This window comes from Phyllostomus hastatus, unplaced genomic scaffold (genome assembly GCF_019186645.2).
Source record: "Phyllostomus hastatus isolate PE091 unplaced genomic scaffold, TTU_PhHast_1.1 phas_scaffold_501, whole genome shotgun sequence".
In the NCBI taxonomy this organism is placed as follows: Eukaryota; Metazoa; Chordata; class Mammalia; order Chiroptera; family Phyllostomidae; genus Phyllostomus; species Phyllostomus hastatus.
In genome coordinates, this window is record NW_025334033.1 from 34,904,744 (window position 1) to 34,927,869 (window position 23,126).

General features: G+C 34.3%; 1 protein-coding gene across 7 annotated transcripts in view; it reads right to left on the reverse strand.

The window, feature by feature from the left end:
• Positions 1–23,126, reverse strand: part of DDHD1 (DDHD domain containing 1) — a 90,796-nt gene that overhangs the window by 44,107 nt on the left and 23,563 nt on the right. For 3 of the 7 annotated variants that reach the window (XR_006783771.1, XM_045822677.1, XM_045822676.1), the window contains exons 2-7: positions 20,748–20,921; positions 20,129–20,149; positions 12,090–12,191; positions 10,134–10,262; positions 8,781–8,928; positions 5,261–5,367 (exon numbers count right to left, since the gene is read on the reverse strand). Coding sequence is in view for 6 of the 7 variants with exons in the window: in XM_045822677.1 (XP_045678633.1) it covers positions 5,261–5,367; positions 8,781–8,928; positions 10,134–10,262; positions 12,090–12,191; positions 20,129–20,149; positions 20,748–20,921 (681 nt within the window). In the remaining variant the exon portion in view is untranslated. The remainder of the gene's footprint in view (positions 1–5,260; positions 5,368–8,780; positions 8,929–10,133; positions 10,263–12,089; positions 12,192–20,128; positions 20,150–20,747; positions 20,922–23,126) is intronic. The other 4 variants (XM_045822680.1, XM_045822678.1, XM_045822681.1 and 1 more) reach the window with 2 other exon arrangements.

Consider the following 23,126-nt stretch of genomic DNA (forward strand, 5'->3'; position numbering starts at 1 on the left):
TGTCACTGTTTGCAGATGACATGACAGTGTACATAGAAAATCCTATAGACTCTACCAAAAAACTGCTTGACCTAATAAATGAATTTGGCAAAACAGCGGGATACAAAGTCAATATCCAGAAATCAAAGGCATTTCTGTACACCAACAATGAAACAGCAGAAACAGAGATCAAGGGAAAAAAAATCCCATTTGAAATAGCAAAAAGAAAAATAAAATATCTAGGAATAAACCTAACCAAAGAGGTAAAAGACCTGTATTCAGAAAACTACACAACACTGAAGAAAGAAATCAAGGAAGACACAAACAAATGGAAACATATACCGTGTTCATGGATTGGAAGAATTAATATCATCAAAATGTCCATACTACCCAAAGCAATATACACATTCAATGCAATACCTATTAAAGTACCAATGGCTTATTTCACAGACATAGAACAAACACTTCAAAAATTCATATGGAATTATAAACGACCCCGAATAGCTGCTACAATTTTGAGAAAGAAGAGTAAAGTAGGAGGGATCATAATACCCGACACTAAACTATACTACAAGGCCACTGTAATCAAAACAGCCTGGTACTGGCATAAAAACAGGCACATGGACAGAGAGCCCAGAAATAAGTCCAAGTCTCTACAGTCAATTAATAGTTGACAAAGGAGGCAGCAACATTAAATGGAATAAAAATAGCCTCTTCAACAAATGGTGTTGGGAGAACTGGACAGCCACGTGCAAAAAAATGAAACTTGAGCACCAACTTACACCATATACAAAAAATAAATTCAAGGTGGATAAAAGACTTAAATATAAAACGTGACACCATTAAAGTCCTAGAGGAGAATGTAGGTAGGAAAATCTCAGATATTTCACGAAGAAACTTTTTTTACTGACGTGTCCCCTAGAGCAAGGGACATAAAGGAAAGAATAAACAAATGGGACCTCATCAAAATTAAAAGCTTCTGCACAGCTAAAGAAAACAGTATCAAAATTAAAAGAGAACCAACTGTATGGGAAAACATATTTGCCAATGATACCTCAGAGAAGGGTTTAATCTCCAAAATATATAAAGAACTTACAAGACTGCACTCTAAGAAGACAAGGAATCCAATTAAAAAGTGGGCAAAGGACTTGAACAGACACTTCTCCAAGGAAGACATACAGAAAATCCAAAGACACGTGAAACGATGTTCAATATCGCTAGCTATCAGAGAGAGGCAAATTGAAAACACAATGAGATACCACTTCACACCAGTCAGAATGGCCATCATAAACAAAGCAACAAACAACAGGTGTTGGAGAGGTTGTGGAGAAAAGGGGACCCTAGTGCACTGTTGGTGGGACTGCAGACTGGTACAACCACTATGGAAAGCAGTATGGAACTTCCTCAGAAAACTAAAAATGGATCTGCCTTTTGACCCTGCAATTCCACTGCTGGGACTCTATCCTAAGAATACTAAAACACCAATTCAAAAGAACCTATGCATCCCAATGTTCATAGCAGCACAATTTACAATAGCTAGATGCTGGAAGCAACCAAGATGCCCATCAGTAAATGAATGGATCAAAAAACTATGGTACATTTACACAATGGAATTCTATGCAGCAGAAAGAAAGAAGGAGCTCCTACCCTTTGCAACAGCGTGGATGGAGCTGGAAAACATTATGCTTAGCGAAACAAGCCAGTCAGTGAAAGACAAATACCATATGATCTCACCTTTAACAGGAACCTAAACAACAAAACAAAGAAACAAGCAAAATATAACCAAAGACACTGAAATAGAGGACAGGCTGACGGTGACCGGAGGGGAGAGAAGAGGGAATTTAAGGGGACAGTGGGAAGGGTTCACAGGAACAGACTTAAAGGACACATGGTCATAAACTAAGGGGAGGGTGGTAATGGGAGGGAAGTGGGGAAGGTGGGGGGCGGGACTGGATTGGGAGTAAAAAGGAGAAAACTGTATTTGAACAATGATTAAAAAAAAAACAAGATAGTGTACTAGAACTTGACTCCCCTCCTCCTTCTCTTGTTCTACATCTTGGCTACTTTGGGGCCTTTGCTCTCCTATAATAATTTTTGAATAAGCTTATCAAGTTTCATGAAAAACTATTGAGATTTTGATGGGAATTGCATAGAATCTATAAATCAACTTAGGAGAATTAATATTCTAGGATATCAAGTCTATCCAATCTAAGAAAATTATCTTTATACTTAAGATGCATTTAATATTTTATAAGTTTTTCATTTTTAATATAAATGTACATATTTTATTAAATTTATTTCTAAGAACCTTATATTTTTATGGTACTTTTAATTGTGCTGGTATGTAAAAATGCAGTTATTTTTAAACAGTGTGGGACAAAAGTTTACAGCTTTTCATATGTAAAATAAAATTTAGTTAAAAAAATAACAAGACAAGAATAAACTCGGTGTTCTGTACCCACAACTGTAAATCTACTTTTGCCCCACCATGGGGAGATCTTCTGTTGCACAACCTTGATAAACTGTTATTAATCCTAGTAATTTTTCTTTAAATATATTTTGTATATTCTGTGTAGACAATCATATGACCCGCAAATAATATCTTTACCATTCCTTAAAATTATTATTTTTTTCTTATTATTTTGCACCAGCTAAGACTTCAAGTGGAATTTGTTAAAAGAGTGTCATCCTTACCTCTTCCTGAGCATAATGATGTTTGTTATAGGCAAGTACCTTTTATCATTATTTTAAAATTTAGAAACAGTAAAATTAACTCTTAGTTTTAATGCATATATGGTTTTACATAACTATAACCATGATCAGGATACAGAACTGCTTCATCATCCTAAAAAATTTCCACATGCTGTCCTTTTTAATTCAAACTCCTGTCTTCTCATAAACTAAGGCATCCATGGATCGGTTCTCTGTCCCTACAGCTTTACCTTTTCCAGTATGCCAGTATGCCACACAAATGCAACACAAATTATGTAACCTTTGAGATTGGCTTCTGAGACTGTGATATAATAAGAAACACATATTTATAATTTTCCTCCCTGGTTTCTGGCACAAGATTGCTAAAACCCTTGTAATTTCCTGAGTGACAGGAGTGAGAGGTATGTCTTTTATCATTCATAATAAGTCTCTTTCAACTATAACTGAGTTTATGCTAATGAGGTGATTCTTAGAGGATGCTGTTGGTTGCCAGAGGAACCAACCATGTCATTCATTAGTGGGTTGAACTTTCTGCCCTGTCCCCTGACCTCAGAGAAAGGGAGAGGGACTGAAGATTGAGTCAATTATCAACAGCCAATGATTTAATCAATTATGCCTATATAATGAAACCTCCATAAAAACCCTAACAGGATTTGGAGAGCTTTCTGGTTGGTGAACGCATCGATATACTAGAGGAGTGGTGTACTCAAAGGCAACATGAAATCCCCATACCTTGCTTATACAGGGCTCTTCACCTGGCTGCTCATCTGTATCCTTTATAATATCCTTTAGACCAGTAGACGTAAGTAAATGTTTCCCTGAATTTTGTTAAGTCATACTTGTAATTATTGAACCTGAGGATGGGGTCATGAGACCCCCTCCCTGCAATTTATTGCTAGTTAATAAGAACTACAGGTGACAATCTAGGGCTGGTGATTGGCATCTTAAGTGGGGGGAGTCTTGTGGGACTATGCCCTTAATCTGTCTGCGCTATCTCTGGGTAGTGTCAGAACTGGTGTCCACCAAGAATTAGACAATTTGTAGTATGGGAATAATCCCCCAATTGGTGTCCTAAGTACTGAGAAATAGAGAGAAACAGGGGTGATTTTCCTTCAACTTCTTTCATTCAACGTAAAGCCACCTTCAAAATTCTACCCCAATATTTTAGCCCTGGCTGGTGTGGCTCATTGGATTGAGTATGGGCCTGTGAACCAAAGGGTTGCTAGTTTGATTCCCAGTCAGGGCACAAGCCTGGGTTGCAGGCCTGGTCCCCAGGAACGGGTGCACAAGAGTAAACCACACACTGATATTTCTCTCCCTCTCTTTCTTCCTCCTTTCCCCTCTAAAAAGAAATGAATGAAATCTTAAAAAAAAAAAAAAAAGACTCTATCCTATATTTTAAACCTAACAGAAAATTACAAACTCCTGGGTTTTATTAAAAGCAAATTAATCCATGTTGTCTACATTCTTAAGCAGCCTTAGAAACTTATCTGGATAAGTTTCTAAATGGGAAAAGCCCAAAAGATAGTGTTTTTACACTAGAATTTACAAATGTGCTGTTGCTGCTGAAAAGTCTTCTTTGGTCCCTAGCATTTTTATTTTGCAATTATTATGACTTTTGATGCCACTTTGGTCTATAGCTGTAACTGACATTCCTGACTATGAGAGAGAGAATCACAGACTTAGAAGAGTCCTGAGAAATTATCCAGGGAGGCAATTTAGCTATGTGATGAATAAGGGCTCTGGCATCATAGGAATCTAGATTCTGCTTGCTATGTATTCTTTGTTAAATTCACCTTTTACTGAATTTCAGTTTCCTTAACAGTAAAATAGAGAAAATAAAGTAGGTATTTAATAGATTTGTGAGAAAATTAAATGAGATATTTCACAAAAAATGAACTGCAAATTGCCAAGCACACAGTAAAGGCTCCACAAATGGCAGCTGCTATTATATCTAGTACAACTTTCTCATTTCCAGATTATGTAAATAACCTAAACATTCTTTTTTAATGGTTCTCATATTGAAAGGATACAACTTGTATAAAGATATGCATATTTTGGCTAACAGTTCTTCAAGGAAGGAAACAAATAACCTAGAGAATGTAGGAAAACCACAAAAGTCTGATGTTTTATCATCCAAATATAGGGAAGGAAAAGTATTAGGAAGAAAATTTAAGCTCATAAGGAATTGTGACAACAGTGTTTTAATAGTACTGACAATTTAGGTGGCTGTATAGTACAATGGATAGTGCACTGGACTTCTAAAAGTATTGACAAATTACTTTCTGTGTCAAAAACTTTAGAAAACATTCTGTTCCCTCCACATACCACCTTCTCCCACCCTTAATCCAGAGGGCACTCATGGAAACTGCTATCTGTGAAATATACATAGTGCTCCAAAATGACCTAAGTCAGTATTATTTTAAAAACCAATGGATTTTATTTTCATAAATAATCTAGAACAGAGAATGAATATACCTGAAGACAACTAAATTAAAGACTCATTGTTCCCAATGAACATCACTTTGTTGCTATTAGCTCAACCATTTAATTTTTAAACATAATGTACCTCCATCAAGAGTAAGTTTTGACCGCCACTCAACAGGCAGAAATTCAACATGTGTTGCATGGTTGGAAAAATGCCTTTCTTCTATTTTTCTAGCAGCCTCTCTCATCCTAAAAAAATAAAAGAAAAACAAAACTAAACTTTATTAGAGTGACTTCACATATGTATTTACATGGTATAAAATGTCTTTAATTATAACAACTTCCAACTTGCTTATACTATGTCCAATTATGTTTCAATTACCACTACAACATACAACAGTTCATTTCAAAGCAAATTTTGTCCATGCCAAATGTTCCTTCCTATTTGGTCATGTCCAAAATGGCCACGCTAAAAAAAATGTTGCTGAGTTTAAACAGCTCATAACACTTATACATGCTGTTGGTTTACAGGATTAATACATAATAGATGCTATAATGTTTTATTGGTCCACTAATTTAATTGTGTTATGGCTATATGCCTGCCAATGATATCCTTTCTTGCCTATGCAGGCTAGTTGCTGATGGAATACAGGGTTAGGTAGATGGGTCAATGTGGACCAAAAGTCTCCATGATGTTTTGGTCAGGAACAAATATCAAGGACCTTTTGGTGTGGTCCAAATGTCTCTATGGACATTTTGTTGTAATTTTTTTTAATCCTCATCTGAGGACATTTTTTTTCATTGCTTTTTGGTTTTGTTTTGTTTTTTAAAGAGAGAGGAAGGGGGAGAGGGAGGGAAGGAAATAGGAAGGGAAGGGGCAAAGGTAGAGTGGGAGGAAGAGGGAAGGGGGCAGAGAGACCGACAGAGAGAAACATTGATCGGTTGCCTACCATGTGTGCCCTGACTGAGAATTTAACCTGCAACTAGGCATGTGCCCTGACCAAGAATTGAACCCACAACCTTTTGGTGTACTAGAAGATGCTCCAACCATGAGCCACACTGGCCAGGGCTCTATGGCCATTTTGGACAGGTTCTGCTAATCTTGTGGAGAGCACCACCACAATCAAACACACAATAATTACATCATTCCCTCAAACTCCTTCATAGTACCACCTTTCCCCCATAACCCAAACATCACATTACTTCCTCTGTAATTTAGTATGTATTTCTAAAATGTAAGGAAAACATAACCTATTCAGTACTATTTATACCAAAAACAATAATTCTTTTTGCGGGGCATATATGTAATTCAGTGATCCTTTTTTCCCAGTTAGATAATAATTCTTTTACGCTTGTTTAAACTGAGCTCCAAATACAGTCCATGCATTGTAATTTGTGGAAATCTTTTAATCTATAGATCCCTTTTTTTCTGCTTTATAATTTTTTAAATATCTTAAGTTTTTCAGAGTCTAATTTTTGTCATTCAGAGTCATTGTTATATATAATAAAAATGGTTTGTGTGACCTCGATGTAACCTGGCAGCTAAGGAGAATGGACTAGAATGCATACATATGAAAAATGATGACTTCACTGTACTAGTCAGTGGGGGCAGTAGACGCTATTGAGTGAGCATGTGTACTATGTGGTTGTCGCATTCAAAATGACTGCGTAGACCAATGAATTTGCATCAAATTTTGCAATAAGCTTGAACATTCCTCTGCAGAAACTATCTGGATGATTCAGAAGGCTGCAGCGATAGGCAAATGGTGATTGGAAGCTTCATCACAACAACACACTTGCTCATGCATCATGTCTCGTGCAGAGTTTTTTTGGCGAGACATCAAATCACCTAGGTGTCTCAGCCCCCTGCAGCCCAGATTTGGACCCCTGTAACTTCTGGCTTTTCCCAAAACTGAAATCACCTTTGAAAGGGAGAAATTTCAGACTGTCAATGAGATTCAGAAAAATACAACAGGGCAGCTGATGGCGACTGGAAGAACTGTGTGAGTTCCCAAGGTGTCTACCTTGAAGGGGACTGAGGCGTCACTGTCCTATGTATAGTGTTTCTCGTATCTTCTTCAATAAATTCTATTTTTTATATTTATATGACTGGATACCTTCTGGACAGACCTTGTATTTTAAAAGGCATTATTTACACTATAATATAGTTGACCCTGGAACAATAGTTTGACCTGCTTGGTTCTTATATGCAATTTTTTTCAACTGATCTGCACAGTTCAAATCCATGTTGGTTGGGAATCTTCCTACATGGAGGGCCAACTGTAGTTATACATAGATTTTTGACTGCAAAGAATGTTAGAGCCCTGACAGGTCCTGTGCTATTCAAGGGTCAACTGTAATATATTTTATTGATTGTAAATCCCCGAAGTTGCCACTTTAAAAGGTCTAAATACATTCTAAGTTGACGAAAAGTAAGCTGCTTCCCTTATCACACTAAAAATAAAAATGGTAGCTAAAACTTCAGATTTCAAGGTAGGGTCTTTTTTATTACTCATAGAGTCTACAAGTTCCTTTTTTTTTTTCCAGTAGTCACCAAGTAATGGTCACAGACATGCTGTGTAAATTTCTTTGTCATCATCTCAAATATTCAGTTTTATACAAGAAAAAACATTTTAAGATTTCTATTATTCTACTTATTCATTTTTGATGGCTGTACAGTTCTGTATTATAACATAGTAGTTAGGAAGTAGTATGTGTAGTATCGTCTGAATTTACAAAGAAAAAAAAGTTCATTTTGCCCTTACTGAGTGGCTCAGTTGCTTGGAGCATTGTCCCATACACCAAAAGGTTAAGGTTTGATTCCCGGTCAAGGCACATAGAGGAGGCACTGATCAATGTTTCTCTACCCCGCACCCCAACCACACCCCACCAACACATACTCTCTAAAATCAGTAAAAGCATATTCTTGGGTGAGGATTAAAACAAAAAGTTCATTTAGACTAGTGGTTCTCAACCATGGATAATATTCCTCCAGAGGACACTTGGCAATGTCTGTAAACATTTTCAGTTGTCACAACTAGGGGTTCTATTTGCACCTAGTGGGTAGAGGTCAGGGATGTTGCTAAATACATTATAACTCATAGGCCAGCCACCCACAACAAAGAATTATATGGTCAAAAATGTCAATAGTGATGAAATTGAGGAACCCTGATTTTGAGTTACAAAGTTAGAAACATTACATTTGCTTAAAATACTGTTCTTTTCTATGGTAAACTTACGCAATCCTATACTCCAAGCATCACTATCATAGTTCTCAAATGGTGACATAAGTAGCCAATTCGGCAAGCAGGCATGTCTACTAAATCACTTGGTTGTAATTATCTGGCGTGACTCTTAAAAATAGGAAGGGAACCCTGCCTGGTGTGGTTTAGTAGACTAAGTGCTGCCTGCAAACAAAAAGATTGTAGGTTTGGTTCCCAGTCAAGGCACATGCCTGGGTTGCAGGCCAGGTCCCTGGTTGGGGGGGGTGTGAGAGGCAATGTATCTCTTCACATTGATGCTTCTCTCCCTCCATTTCTCCCTCCTTCTCCTTTTGCTAATAGAAAGTAAATAAACAAAGTCCTTAAAAAAATGGGAAAGATGGTAAGGAACAAAGTTTGCATTCTAGGTTAGATGGAGAATGTTTTCATCAAATAACTCACATGGCTGTATTTTTGATAATTCTTCCTTGGTCCATCTTCTGCCCAATGCCATGCACAACAAATACAATATGGGTAGTCTGTGATGGCTTGTCTTCTAATGTGGCTTCTTCTACATAACCTCTATGAAGTCTGGTCCCACTACTCGATGCTGTAGAAAAATTATGATTTTAAGTTCACTGTTTATTCCAAAAAAAGCATTCTCACAATATATTGACAGAAAGAAGACAAGAAAATACTACGAAAGAATTTTACTGTGTTGGGAAGAGATAAAATTTGTAAGATGACATACATAAAGTGCTAAACTGAATAGGACACCAAAGCCAGAAACCGTAAGGGAAAAAAAAGGAAGGAAGGAAGGAAGGAAGGATTAAACACACAAAAATTTTAAACTTCTCTAGGAAAAAATATCATGAAGCAAAAATAAAAGATGAGCCCTGGCTGGTGTGGCTCAGTGGATTGAGTGTAGGACTGTGAAGCAAAGGGTCACCGGTGCAATTCCCAGTCAGAGCACATGCCTCGGTTGTGGGCCAGGTCCCCAGTTGGGGGAGCACCAGAGGCAACCACACACTGATGTTTCCCTCCCTTCCTCCTTCCCTCCCCCCTCTCTAAAAAGAAATACAATCTTAAAAAACAAAACAAAAAGATAAATGACAAACTTGGAAAAAATGTTACAAAATATGACAGATAGTAAATTAATTAATTACCTGAGTACACAAAGAGAGCTTACTTATCAAGGTGAAAAGACGAACCATTCAAGTAGCATAACAGGCTAAAGATATGAGGTTATTCACAAAACAAATACAGCTAATGAACATATAAAAAGATATTCAAGCATACCTGTTATCAAAGAAATTAAAACAAAAAATGAGATAATAAAAAATTAGACATGACAAATATTTTTTTAAGTTTATTTTTTGTTAATGCTCTCATATCTTCCTCAGGCACCATTCCCTTTTCTTCTTTTAGTCAAGTGTCTTTAAATAGCTGCCTATTAACCCTGCCTCCATTTCTTCACCTTGTACTAAAGCTTCCACTCATGCCATGCTGGCTCTGCCCCATCAATCCATTTAGTCACCGATGACCTCCATTTCATTTCAGTCTTCATCTTCCTAAACACTACCTATGTTTCAATTGCTATGTTTTATTTTCACACCAGTACCTTGGGTTTAACTGCTTTTACACTTTAGAAGTATAAAAGATATTTTTTAATCCTGTCAGATCATTCTGAATATATATTCACTGATGAATACATGTTAAAACAAGCATCTTAATAAAAGTTTCATTTAATAGGGTAGTAACTGTCAAGTTGGATTCCCCATATTTTAACAAATGATAGTAATATTTAACAATTACCTTTAGAAAATCCCAGTTTTTGGGTAACTGTTCTTGCAATTTTAGATGTTGTTGCATCACTATAAAGATACACTTCATTCACACTGTGCCAGTCCACGTGGTTTCGACTCAACTTGAAACTACGAATAGCTGTTGCAAAAAAGGAAAAACTAATTTGAAGTTCTCCAAGACACATTTCATTTGTGTGAAAAATTATAATACACAAATTTTTGAATCCATATTTGTACTTGGTTCAATAAAAAACTATTTCATTGAAACACATATTGATAAAGCAAGTAATGGATAGGGACTTTATTTTATGACAACTTGTATACCAACATGGAAAGTGGCTTAACTACCATAATTTTAACCTCTGATGTGTAGTTAATGCATTTTGATGATTAAAGTCCTGCTTTCCCAAGGTGATGTACCATTCTTTAGGTTTAAGAGATGAAAGTCCTCAACAACTATGACACAGAAACTTAAGTTCCATTTCTTCTGTTGATGTTATTTTTGGATTTGTGAAAATTTCACTGAGTGCAAAATAAAACAAGACTCAGAGAGAAAAAAATTACCTTTCAACTGGGAAGAAAATAATCTCATTTATTAGAATATAAGATATTTTGGAATGGATATGAAAGCCAATTATCACTGGACATTACTCACTATAACAGAAATCCAAATTGAAGCTATTTTAATAAGAAATCAAAGAAAATTCTTCTACTACAATGTTCAAATCAGTCTGGTTATTGTACTTCTATAACTAAGGTATGCTTGGTAAAAAAGTACTAAAAAAAATTCAAACCTATACACTCCAGAAATATGTAAGCTCTGTGAGGCAGAAACTATGTCTTGATTATTTTGAATCACTATACCAAACACAGTGTCCCACTATAGTGCCTGACACGTGTCACAAATTTAGTAATGTTTGTGGAAGCAATGAACTGAGAAAATTGTTGTAACATGTCCACCAATTCATAATTTGATAATTCTCATATTTTAAGAACTTATACATTTCCTCCCTATCCCTGGTATAGAGGTAAGAAAAATTCACATACCCATCTTCAGAAAATGGGCACCTTTCAAATCATTATGCCCACTTTATTTTCTTAAAATCCTCTTTTAGCAAAATATTATCTCCCATTATGTATAAAGACATAGAGGTACCAAGAGATTAAATGACTTGACACAAAGCTAGTTACTGGCACAGTGTAATTCTCTGGATTTGAAGATGGGCTGAAAATAACCAGAAGCTAAATATGAAAGGATATATGTCCTTGATCAAGATTTAAGATCCTAAGACATTTTTATGTAAACCTATTTCCTGATAGAATTAACAGAAAAGTAAATCCATTCCAGGAAAATGTATTTCTTAGTGATATTATAAATGTAATTCAAAAGTTTATGAGAAACCAGGTTATATTTAACTTACCTGCCAGGATACATTATTAACACTGAACATAAGACCAAAATGCAATTAATATAACACATATTAATAATATCTTCAGGTCCAAAGAAAATAATACCATAAATTCAACTTTTTATAAATTAAAAAAAATCTTTTACACAAGTTTAATTACTTACTTTTCTAATTCTATGTCCAATCCAAGCCACTATTCTAAGCCTTTTTGTTTAATGTTTCTAAATCACATTTTTGTTAAAATAGTTTTGAGCAATATATGGTTAAAATACTGAGATTATAAGATCAAGATATTAAGAGAATCATGTTAGGCCAACAAAATTTCGTTCTTAGTATTGGCAAATATCCCCTTATTGGACTATATCTATCATTTCCAAATGTTTATTACCACTTATAATTAACACTAAACAAAATAGCACAATGTATACATTCCTATGCTTTAAATACTAATACTAATAATTTCTATGCTTTAAATACAACTGAAGGCTCTAAATACAGCTAAGTGCTATAAGCCAGGAATATAACTACATGGAGAAATAAAACTACAATTACTGTACCTTGGGAACGCTTTCGTTTAAGACCTGCTGCTTCTGTACTCTCCTTATATCCTCTCCATTTGAACAGAAAAGGGAAGGAGAAGGGAGGGAGGTGGTAGACAACTAAGAAAGCAAAAACACTGAGCTTCAAAGTAAATTATAAATAGGTTTGCTATTTTGCCTTTTCACTGTACTAACTTTAAGACATGAGTTGTATTTGACAAACATTATTCTAAATGTTTCATTTCTATAATTTCTAATTAAAGTTAGTGCAATAAAATTAGTTTAATGTTTATCAAATATATGCTCTACTTTCACTGAAAAAAGGCAAATGATATCTAAATTTGTCACAGAGACAACTATGCAATCACAATTTTTAATGTCTCTGCATAAACAGAATAAAAAAATAGAGCATGGCACTTCTGAATGTACAAGAGTTTTATAATCTCCATCTTTTTAATACTAAAGTTATTTATTCTCACCAAATTTGTGACTACGACCGCTAACAATTGATGTACAAATTGAGAATGCAATAAATCACATTTTAAATATTTAATGCAGCTTTCCTGAGAAGACACCACAGTATACATTCCACTAGATGCTTTCGATTACTCAAGTACACATAACCGAACCTTCCCACAGAATCACAATATCCTATTCACAACTCTGTTCAAGTTGTTAAAAGACTTAAAAATGAAACTTAAAAAAAATCCAATTGGAAGCTCTACTTTTAATTCAGTTATTAATGATAGAATAGAATAAGAGCATTAGTAAAAATATATGCTGTGATATCTTGTAAGCATGAAATAAGACTATACAGAGTAAAGCTAGACACAGACTTCATATCTGGCAATTCAGTAAATAACTTTAAAGTTGACATTTCCCCTGTCAAATATTGCTCATTATATATCAATATTTTTTTTATATTTTAAGTAAGCCATTATTTTAAAATCTGCTTGAACTTTACAAGTTAATTTCTTAATAGTTCAGTAATAAACCACAGAACCTTTACGACTGAGTTCAAATTTATTTTCTAATACATTTGATTTTCATCCTCATTCCCTTCTATATTAACATGGCCTTCAAGGGTTAAATAATGCACAAAGGTGAAATATGTATTTCCTGTTGTACAAGGGAAAACCCTCCCCCAAAAAGGAATTTATCAAAAAATTGTATATTTATTCTTACATGTTTAAACATCAGTCACCTTCATAGTACTTTCCATACGATGCAATACACCTACTGAGACTTTTTTCCCCTCACTGCTCAGAAAAGATTTTGAACTCATTGATTTTGATGCCTTTTAGTACTTCTGCAGTTTTTTGTTTTACTTCTTCCACATTGGCAAAACATTTCCCCCCCGAGGACTTTTCTCACCAGGGGAGACAAAGAAGTCCTTGGGGCAAGATCAGGTGAGTAGGGTTGGTAGAGCACAGGGGTCATGCCATTTTTGGTTAAAAACTGCTGAACACTAAGTGCAGCATGGGCAGATGAGCTGTAAATCACCCATCATAAAATGGGCAAATGTGTTTATAGAATCTTCAAAAAAAATTCACTGAAGTCAAAAACAGTCTCTCACAACCACACCTACTGGTACACTGATACAGATGGGTTCCTACTCACCTAGCAGGGGAAGCCTGTACTAAAAAGGGCCTGCCCTCCAGAAGATAATTCCTTTTTTTGGAGGGGCCTCCCCTCATATAATACTAGAAATATTCTTAAAAATCATTTGCATATATACAAATAAATGATAAAGATTTATGCAATAAACGTAATTAAGAAATGCTTAGGAGGTGCTAAACTACATATAATTATGTGTAATTAGACGGCTATAAAAAATTAGACAAGGATTAAGAACTGGGTAGTTAACATCAGGATTATAAAAACATTTCATTGTCATAGAAGGGTGGAAAATGACACCTTTATTTTATTCATTGAAAATGTTTCTTTGTACATGTGTGTTCTGGTTAGTTACTGAGGAATAAATGTACCACTTGTACAAAACATTTTAAACAAAAAAAAAATTCATTAGGAACAAACTAACATATCCAAGTAGATCAAACTGGCATAGATTTGAGACTTTATTACTCTAAAAAACAAAACCTAAATTTTCTAAATCTACTAGTAAAATGAACACAAATCAATTGTATATTTATTAAAAGAAAATTAATAGGAGCCCTGGCTGGTGTAGCTCAGTGGATTGAGCACCTGCCTACAACTTCAAGGGTCGCCAGTTCGATTCCCAATCAGGACACATGCTGGGGTTGTGGGCCAAGTCCTCAGTAGGGGGCATGTGAGAGGCAACCACACACTGATGTTTCTCTTCCTCTCTCCCTTCCCCCCTCTAAAAATGAAATAAATAAAATCTTAAAAAAAAGAAAAATTAATGGGAAATATATGGACCCTCTGACCACACTGTAAAATTATGCAAATGCAAAGAATATATATGAAGGATCCATGGAAATGGACAATGGTGTGGGGACTGACTGTGGAAGTGGGGGGCAGGGCAGAGGGGTGTGAAGGGGGAAAGATGGGGACTACTGTAATAGAGTAAACAGTAACACATAAAAAATAAAATAAAATTATGCAAATGCTTTCAGAAAACTCGTCACGATACAAAAATGGAATTTCCTTTCTTTTTATTTTAATCATTGTTCAAGTACAGTTTTCTGCCCTTTACTCCCATTCCAGACCACCCACCCATCCCTCCCCACGAAGGCTTTCCTTTCTAAAGAAATAGTATAAATTAAAAATTAAAAAAGGGCAAACACCCAATGTACTAAAAACAGAAGCATATTTTTAAAAACATTTTTACAAAATTAAATAGACATAATTGTTTACCTTATTATCAAATTTAATTCTTATTTTCGCTTGAAAGTCATTTGTTCTATTTGTCACAACATCCTGTTAGCATAGATAGCTTAATTTTTTTCAACCCAAAGCATGGAAAAGTACAGAAGAGACAAAAAGGGTTTACTATCAATCCAGAAAGGGATCATTGTTAAAGGAAATTCAAATGCCAGAAAGCATTACTTTTTATCTTTTTCTAAAATAAAGTTTCAGTTAGGAATTATGTCATGTTAGCAAAAGTATACATAAACTCAAAATACAACTGAAAGTGCTTTTTAGATGCTCACACTTAATAAAAATTTTCTTTTATAAAGTCCTATACAGAAATGAAAGATTTTAAGTATAAAATATAGTATTTCCAATAAATTTCTTTATATAATTAAATTCTTAGAGAAACCTTCTTCAATATGTAATTTTGAAAGCAACAGAATATCAAAAAAGGGGATTGCTGATGACACACTAGCAACTAGAATGGAACAACTCAGTAACTTGTCTCTTTACAAAAACTGGCAGCCTGGAAAACCTCTCCTTCAGGGGAAGTAGGCCTGCACATCTCAAACTTACCAACTACAATGAGAAAAGTCCTAACAGTCTTCTTGGATCCCAGAGAAACTTAGATACATTTATAAAAATTAAGTAACTAAGAACTAGACAGTGGGAATTCTCTAACCACCCTTCCCACTCCACCTTCCCTCCTGCCCCCAGTCTTCTTCACTTCTGAAATTCTACACTGATGTTTTGGGATATCACTGTCCAGCAAGTGTTAGGAATATACACTTTATATGCCGAATTGTTAAATATTGTAAATTCTTACAGATCTATCAATGCCTGTACTGTCGTAACACCCCAAATTAGCTTCAACAGTAAAAAGTCAATTTTTTACATTTCTACGTATTTGTGACATTATATTGATAGTGCAGCTCTCGTAGATCGCATATAGTTGGGTCCTGCATTTCTAACACATCTTGTCAATGTCTTCCTTTCAGTTGGATTGTTAGTTCACTTATACGTATTTGTGATAGTTATTGACATGGATAAATTTTAGTCTATCATTTCTCATCTATTTTCTTGTTGTTCCATCTACACTTTGTTTCTTGTTTCTCCTTTCCTATGATTTTTTTGGGGAGGAACATTAATTAAATAAGTATAAATATACATTTTTATCCGCATGTGAGGACATTTTTTTCCACTGCTTTTAGAGAGAGAGGAAGGGAGAGAAAAACGAAGAAAGAGAAACACTGATTGGCTGCCTCCCATATATGCCCAGACCCAGGATTGTAAGCACCTGGACTGGAGATTGAATCGCAACCTAGGTATGTGTCCTGGCCAGGAATCAAACCTGTAACCCTTCGGTTATGGGACGACGCTCCAACCAACTGAGCACACAGGTCAGGGCTAAATATTTTTTACTATTTTATTTTAATTCCTCTACAGTTTTTTTTTAAATTTTTTATTATGGAATAATTTTAAACTTAAGCTGAAAAAATAGTACAGAGAGTTATCTTATATCCTTCATTCAGATTCCCCTAATGTTAGCATACCTACAGTATAATTATGAAAACTAAGAAATTAACATTAGTACAATACTATCAACTAAAATATAGACTTTATTCAAATTTCTCCAATTTTCTTATTAATGTCCTTTTTTGTTCTAGGATTCAACCCGGGGCACCATGGTACATTTTGTTGTCACATTTCCATAGTCTCCTTTAAACTGTGACAAATTCCTTAATCTTTCCTTGTCTTTCATGACTCTGACACTTAAAAAAATATATATTTCAGTTTTTTTTTTAGGGTATAATTGATAAAACATTCAAAGCGTACACTGTGGTGATGGTATACATTGTGAAAGGGTTCCCTTCATCTAGTTAATTATGACCTTAACAGTTCTGGAGAATACTAGTCAGTTATTTTGCAGAATGTCCCTCAATTTGAATTCATCTGTTTTCTCACAAATAAACTGAGGTTATATATTTTTTAGCCCAAGTGAGGTGCAGACTAACCCTTTCAGCTCAAATATTTTTTTACTAATTCCTACTTTTTATAGATAAAGTGTAAAATGAGTAAAACACTAATCTAGTTACTAAGTTGAAGTATTTACAGAATTACGTATTTGAAGGCCTGGTATTTATTTGTATGATTCATTCCCTGTGAAACTCTAGGTTTTCATTTGTTTGGCTGTTAGATAAATGGGTGAAAAGATGATCCATTTTTATTTTAACTCTCAGAAAAAATGAAATTTAGATTAAAGTATCTCAATCATAAATTTTTATTTATGGGCTAAAATGTTATGCTAAACTTTATCAATCTACTTAATATAATGTTTACTTGGAGATTAGTAGGAAAATTAATTAAGAAGAAAATATTAAACATATCCAATATACTTGTGGCAATAGTTACCCTAACTAAAATATAGATAAGATCAGAAAGAAAAGGAATTAGTACTCTAATGTCTTTCAAGGCAAGAACATTGTTTAGTTTTTTAGAAATTCCCCACAGCACTTAATAAGAATTCCTAAATATTATATTTTAAAATGTTTTCAATTATTAAATGGGATTTTCTCAGAAAGCCTCACCTGAATCACCTATTGCACCGTAATCACAAACTCTCTTTATTCCAAATTCCTTTTCAGAATGTATAATATTCACTATCTACTGTGTTATCTTGTACTTACTCTTTGTAACTGTTCTTATCTGCAGCCTCTGTCTTCCCCAATAGGCTTAAAACTCCTTGAGGGTAAAAACCCTATCTATTTCTTTCATAAAAGTGCCTGGTACACAGTATTATCTGCACATGAAAGCATTCAAAATCTCCTGCTAATATGAAGAGTTAAGGCTTTATCACATAATACAGGAGAAAATTTAGGTGGAAAAGGCTCCCTCTCCCCCCACTCAAATTAACGAAACATGCAATTTGAGAAGCTTGGAGATATGCAAAATAAAAGATTGTATTTTTTTTATCTTTGTAGTTATGGTAAATGTGAGTTATTTTTCTAACAGTGGTAGCTTTTTGGACAGCAAATGTTCTTTCCTTAAGATGAGTTATAATTTCCAAATGCACTACCAAATTTCCCATAATTTTCAAAGTAAACATCACATCTTAACACATAAATGCATGTTTTATATAATACTGAATAACAAATAAAATAATTGGAAATTTATGAAAACTGTGTTTGTATACTGAATTGAACTTATAATCTTTGCTAGTAATATAACATGATGATATTTTACCTATATGCCATAGTATATTTAAAAAAATAACATTTTCTGACCTGGCTGGTGTGGCTCAGTGGACTGAGTGCTGGCCTGAAAACCAAAGGGTTGCTGGTTCAATTCCCAGTCCAGGGCACATGCCTGGGTTGTGAGCCAGGTCCCCAGTAGGGGGCACGTGAGAGGCAAACCACACACTGATGTTTCTCTCCCTCTCTTTCTCCCTCCCCTCCCTTCTCTAAAAATAAATAAGACCTTAAAAACAAACAAATTTTTTTTTTACTTTATTGATTTTAGAGAGGGAGGGAGGGGGGACAGGGCGAGGGAGAGAGAGAGAAACATCAATTTGTTTTTTTATTTATTTATGCACTCCTTGGTTGCTTCTTTTATGTGCCCTGATGGGAGATAGAACCAGCAACCTCGGCCTATGGGCACTTTAACCAAGGGCCACACAGCCAGGGCTACATTTTTCTTTTAATGAACTTCACAGAATCATCATTTTGAAAGATTATAGTGCAAAAGTGTTTTAACAGTTTAACAATTTCTTGTTATTACTAACTAGAATTTTGTCACTGTGTATATCCTTAAAGCTATCAAAGAATATTATAATATCCTAGATACTCTAGAATTGACATACTCAAAGGCATAATGAAAATCTACTCACAACTCACACAAAATAAACCATGTTCTTTATAGACTTATTTAAATGATTGGCTCATGAAATTAGGGCACTTTGAGGAAAACTGAAGTATTGTGCTACATTTAACATGTTAATAGGGAAAAGTAAAGAGGACATGTAAAATTATAATTTTTACTGTAATATAAACAAGATTCCCAGGAGATGGAATCTAGAGATGGAACAGAGCTGACAATGAACTTCCAAAGGATAAATTAGCAAGTGGGGAAAAAAATCATTTGAACACAGATTAAGAAATGGAAACAATCTACTTATATTTTTATTATTCATACTCATTGTTTTTTCTTCAAGCTCTCGTGTTTTATTTTTCATGCATCGATAGTAAAGAATTTGGATGGGTAAATTGGATTTGTTAAGGTGAATTGCCATTTTTGAGGCAAGACTTAATGAGAATTAATAGAAAGGAAAATATCCAGAATTCAGCCACCCCCAATAGTAATGAAATGATAAAAAGGTCAATCCTTCAAATACATACAGTAACTTTTGTGCTTATTTTGGTAGTGGTGATGATAGGCTACACAATATTTCAGTCACTAATAAAAGATCACAGATATATAAAATTTACTATTTGTGCTATAACTGACAAATGTTGTCAGTAACTGACAAATGTTGTCAGTTAATGTCTCTACCGTAATCTGCAGAATACAGATATAGCTCTCTGTTCTGCAGATACTGAACTGTTCTTTATATGCTGATATGTAAAAACCTTGACCTTGGGTTTTATACTGAAATAAGTATGTATTCAATTCTATAGATTAGGAAAAGGAGATTATTTAAAGTTCTTCGAGTATGGTATCTAGCACATAACAGACTATTATTATACATAATCATCAGATTTAATAGTCAATTTATTCAGAAGCCACAAGTTTCCTCAATTATGTACACTTTTAATTACAAAAGTCATTTTAAGTGGGTACAAGGTAAATTGTACAATTTCATTGCCTCTGTGTGTGTGTTCAGGGAGATAAAATAAAGCAGAGGAGTAAGAAAAGACTTGGGATGTTACTAACAATAAGAAAAAAAATAAGCCAACTTAAAGCTTACTCTTTTGCCATTAACTGTGTTGTATAAACAATTACTTCCAACCACAAAATTCATGTCTTCCAAGCTGCATTCTGTGAATTACTTTATCAATATTAGGTTTTTCTGCTTTGAAGATATTTAAGAGGGGAAGGAAAAAAATTGCTTAATTCACTAAATTTAGTAGGGTTTGCCAAGAAATAAAGGTAAGCATGGACGAAGAAATGCTTAAAAAAATTAGAGAAATTGACAAATTCTAATTCACCTGTACTGTTATACTCACCAGAATAGTTGATTCCACTGCCTGCAGTAAATGGAACAACAGAAGTATTTTTAACTTTACCACACATATAGAATTTTACTCAAGATCAGACATAACAGAACATAGTAATTTTGGCTATTATATAAATATTTTAAACTACTGCAAACACATTCAAATGCTGAATGAGGACATGTAAATTATTTAAAATTAAAAGTTGATATGGTTATATATATGGAGACATCTAAGCAATACTTACACAAAAGAAATTAAAGTTTTTCTTAAACTTCAGGAAAAGAACCAACCTTAAAATATTAACAAAACTGCTCTTTGATATAATGACAATTTTTTCTTTGGTAACTAAAAACTGAAAAGAATTCAGAGAGCACATTAACAATTTGTCATTTATAATAAATTAGGTTTATTCCATTAAACATACAGATTAAGTAAAATAAAAATTGAGATAGTTCAGAAATTCATAGACATTTTAAGTTTTATAATAATTATCAAATGTTTAAAATAATGAGTTTTATAAATTCTAACATTCCTAAAATTACTATGTCAAACTTAGAAACAATTCTAAACTTTATCAGCAACTTATTTGTTTTACATATAGCATGCTAAATGTATTAATTAGTCTTACCATCTTTTCCTTCTATGGATTTTGACATTTCAATATCAAAACTTTCTTGCATCTGCTGACCTCTAAAACAGTTGAGATGTTCTTGCTCAATTAAATTACTTTCTTCTTCTTCTAGAGGCTGCCAAGTACCATCAATAAACCACTGTCCACGCATTACTGGTATTTTATCAGACTCTAAAAAGAGAAATCATAATATATTTTAGGATCCAACTTCCTGTAAAGAGACGTAGTAATTACAATTTCATGTTTTGTTACTGCTGTGGCAAAAGCAAACTTTCATGGCTAAAGTTTTAAATTTCAGATTTGAAGCCACAGGATATAATTTTTCAGCATATAATTTTGCTTGTATTAAATATTACACATAAAAGTTACTTTGGCATTAGAAGGGTAAGATGAGCAGTTATCTACATAACTGAGTAATCACAATTAGTAGGCTAAGGAGTTAAGACAAGTTTCATGCAAGACTGCTTTTTTTTTTTTTTAAGATTTTATTTATTTATTTTTAGAGAGGGAAGGGAGGGAGAAAGAAACATCAATGTACGATTGCTGGGGGCCGTGGTCTGCAACCCAGGTATGTGGCCTGACTGGGAATCAAACCTGCGACACTTTGGTTCGCAGCCCGTGCTCAATCCACTGAGCTACACCAGCCAGGGCTGCAAGACTGCTTTTCAATGTGTTAGAAAATACTGATATGAAACTCCCAGAACAGTTTAGTAATAATGTGTGTGATAGTCGGATGTTGCACTTTTTAGGGCAACCTTGGAGGTTGGTTATAGGCTCCCAGTTAACAGAATAACAGAAACCTTTAAATTATAGTTAATACCTCAACTTTTAGAAAAAACTGAAAAAACTTTCTTGAATAACTAAACGATTCTTTGATTAAACACTGTTCTATAAGCCTAAGACTTTTAGTTACTATTTATTTAAATAAACAACTATCAGCTATCTTGAATCGTTCAAAATTTTTAAGAAATAAAGCAAAATAAAATACAAGTAACAAATCCCTAAAAATGAAAAGCAAATAAAACAAAGGAACTTACGTAGCAAGTTGATGATTTAACCACATAAACAAAAATTGTTTCAAATAATTTATTTAAAACACTAATTTGTACATACATATTAGGCTATATGGCATGGACAAAAAATGCAAACATCTTAAACATTTTATGGTACCTGCACCATTAATAATTGATAATATTGGTATTATTTCAAAATGTAGGTTAACTATATTGACTTTGTTAGTATTATTTGAAACCAAGATTTGTAGCACAAGAAAAAACAGATACAAATATAAAAGAGAAATAGAAACTGTGTAATTTTATTTTATTTTTTATTTTTTTATTAAAGATTTCATTTATTTTTTGAGAGAGGGGAAGGGAAGGAGAAAGAAGGAAACATCAATGTGTGGTTGCCTCCCATGCACCCCCCCACTGGGGACCTGGTTTGCAACCCAGACATGTGCCCTGACTGGGAATCGAACCGGCAACCCCTTGGTCCCCAGGCTGGCGCTCAATCTACAGTGCCACACCAGCCAGGGTGAAACTGTGTAATTTTAAATTTTAATTAGAAATTTCACCATGAACTAATGATATATTTTCTCTTTAAAAAATGTCCTAAGCTTTTCCACTGATAAGGCCTAAAAACAAAGACCAATCTAGTAAAGTGAGTACTCCTGACATAAAGATGGTTATTGTTAAACATAATTTTCTACCACACACACAAACATACACATATACACACACATACAAATCCTTGAAAAAATGGCTAATTTCAAGTTTGGGATAGGAAATTAACTAGATGGTCCTGAAAAATCTTGTTTTATCAGACTAGTACTATGATGTATTCAAAATCTATTATGTGTTTCTACTTCTTCTTTCATAGGTGATCCTCAAACAACATGAGTTTGAACTGCACGGGCCCACTTACACATATTTTCTGTATTCCTCTTAAGGTAGTTTTGTATGGCATTGGACTTATTTCTGTTCCTCATCATTTTATGGATAGAGTTCTTAGTTTGAGAGTGCTTCATACCTTGGCTGGTATGGCTCAGTGGATTGAGTGCTGACCAGTGAACCAAAGGGTCACTGATTCGATTCTCAGTCAGTGCACATGCCTGTGCTTTGGGCCAGGTCCCCAGTATAGGAGGCGCACAAGAGGTAACCAAACATTGATGTTTCTCTCCCTCTCTTTCTCCCTCCCTTCTCCTCTCTCTAGGTATAAATAACATAAACCGTAAAAAGGAAAAAAAGGAATGCTTCTGCTGGTTAGTAGGAGCAGCAGTTTTAATGGATGAGTGGGTGGGTTTGGAATTTGTGTGCCTTGTTTCTATTTCATTTCCCTAAGACCCTAAATTTTCTCCTTCCTTCTTTCCTCTCACTG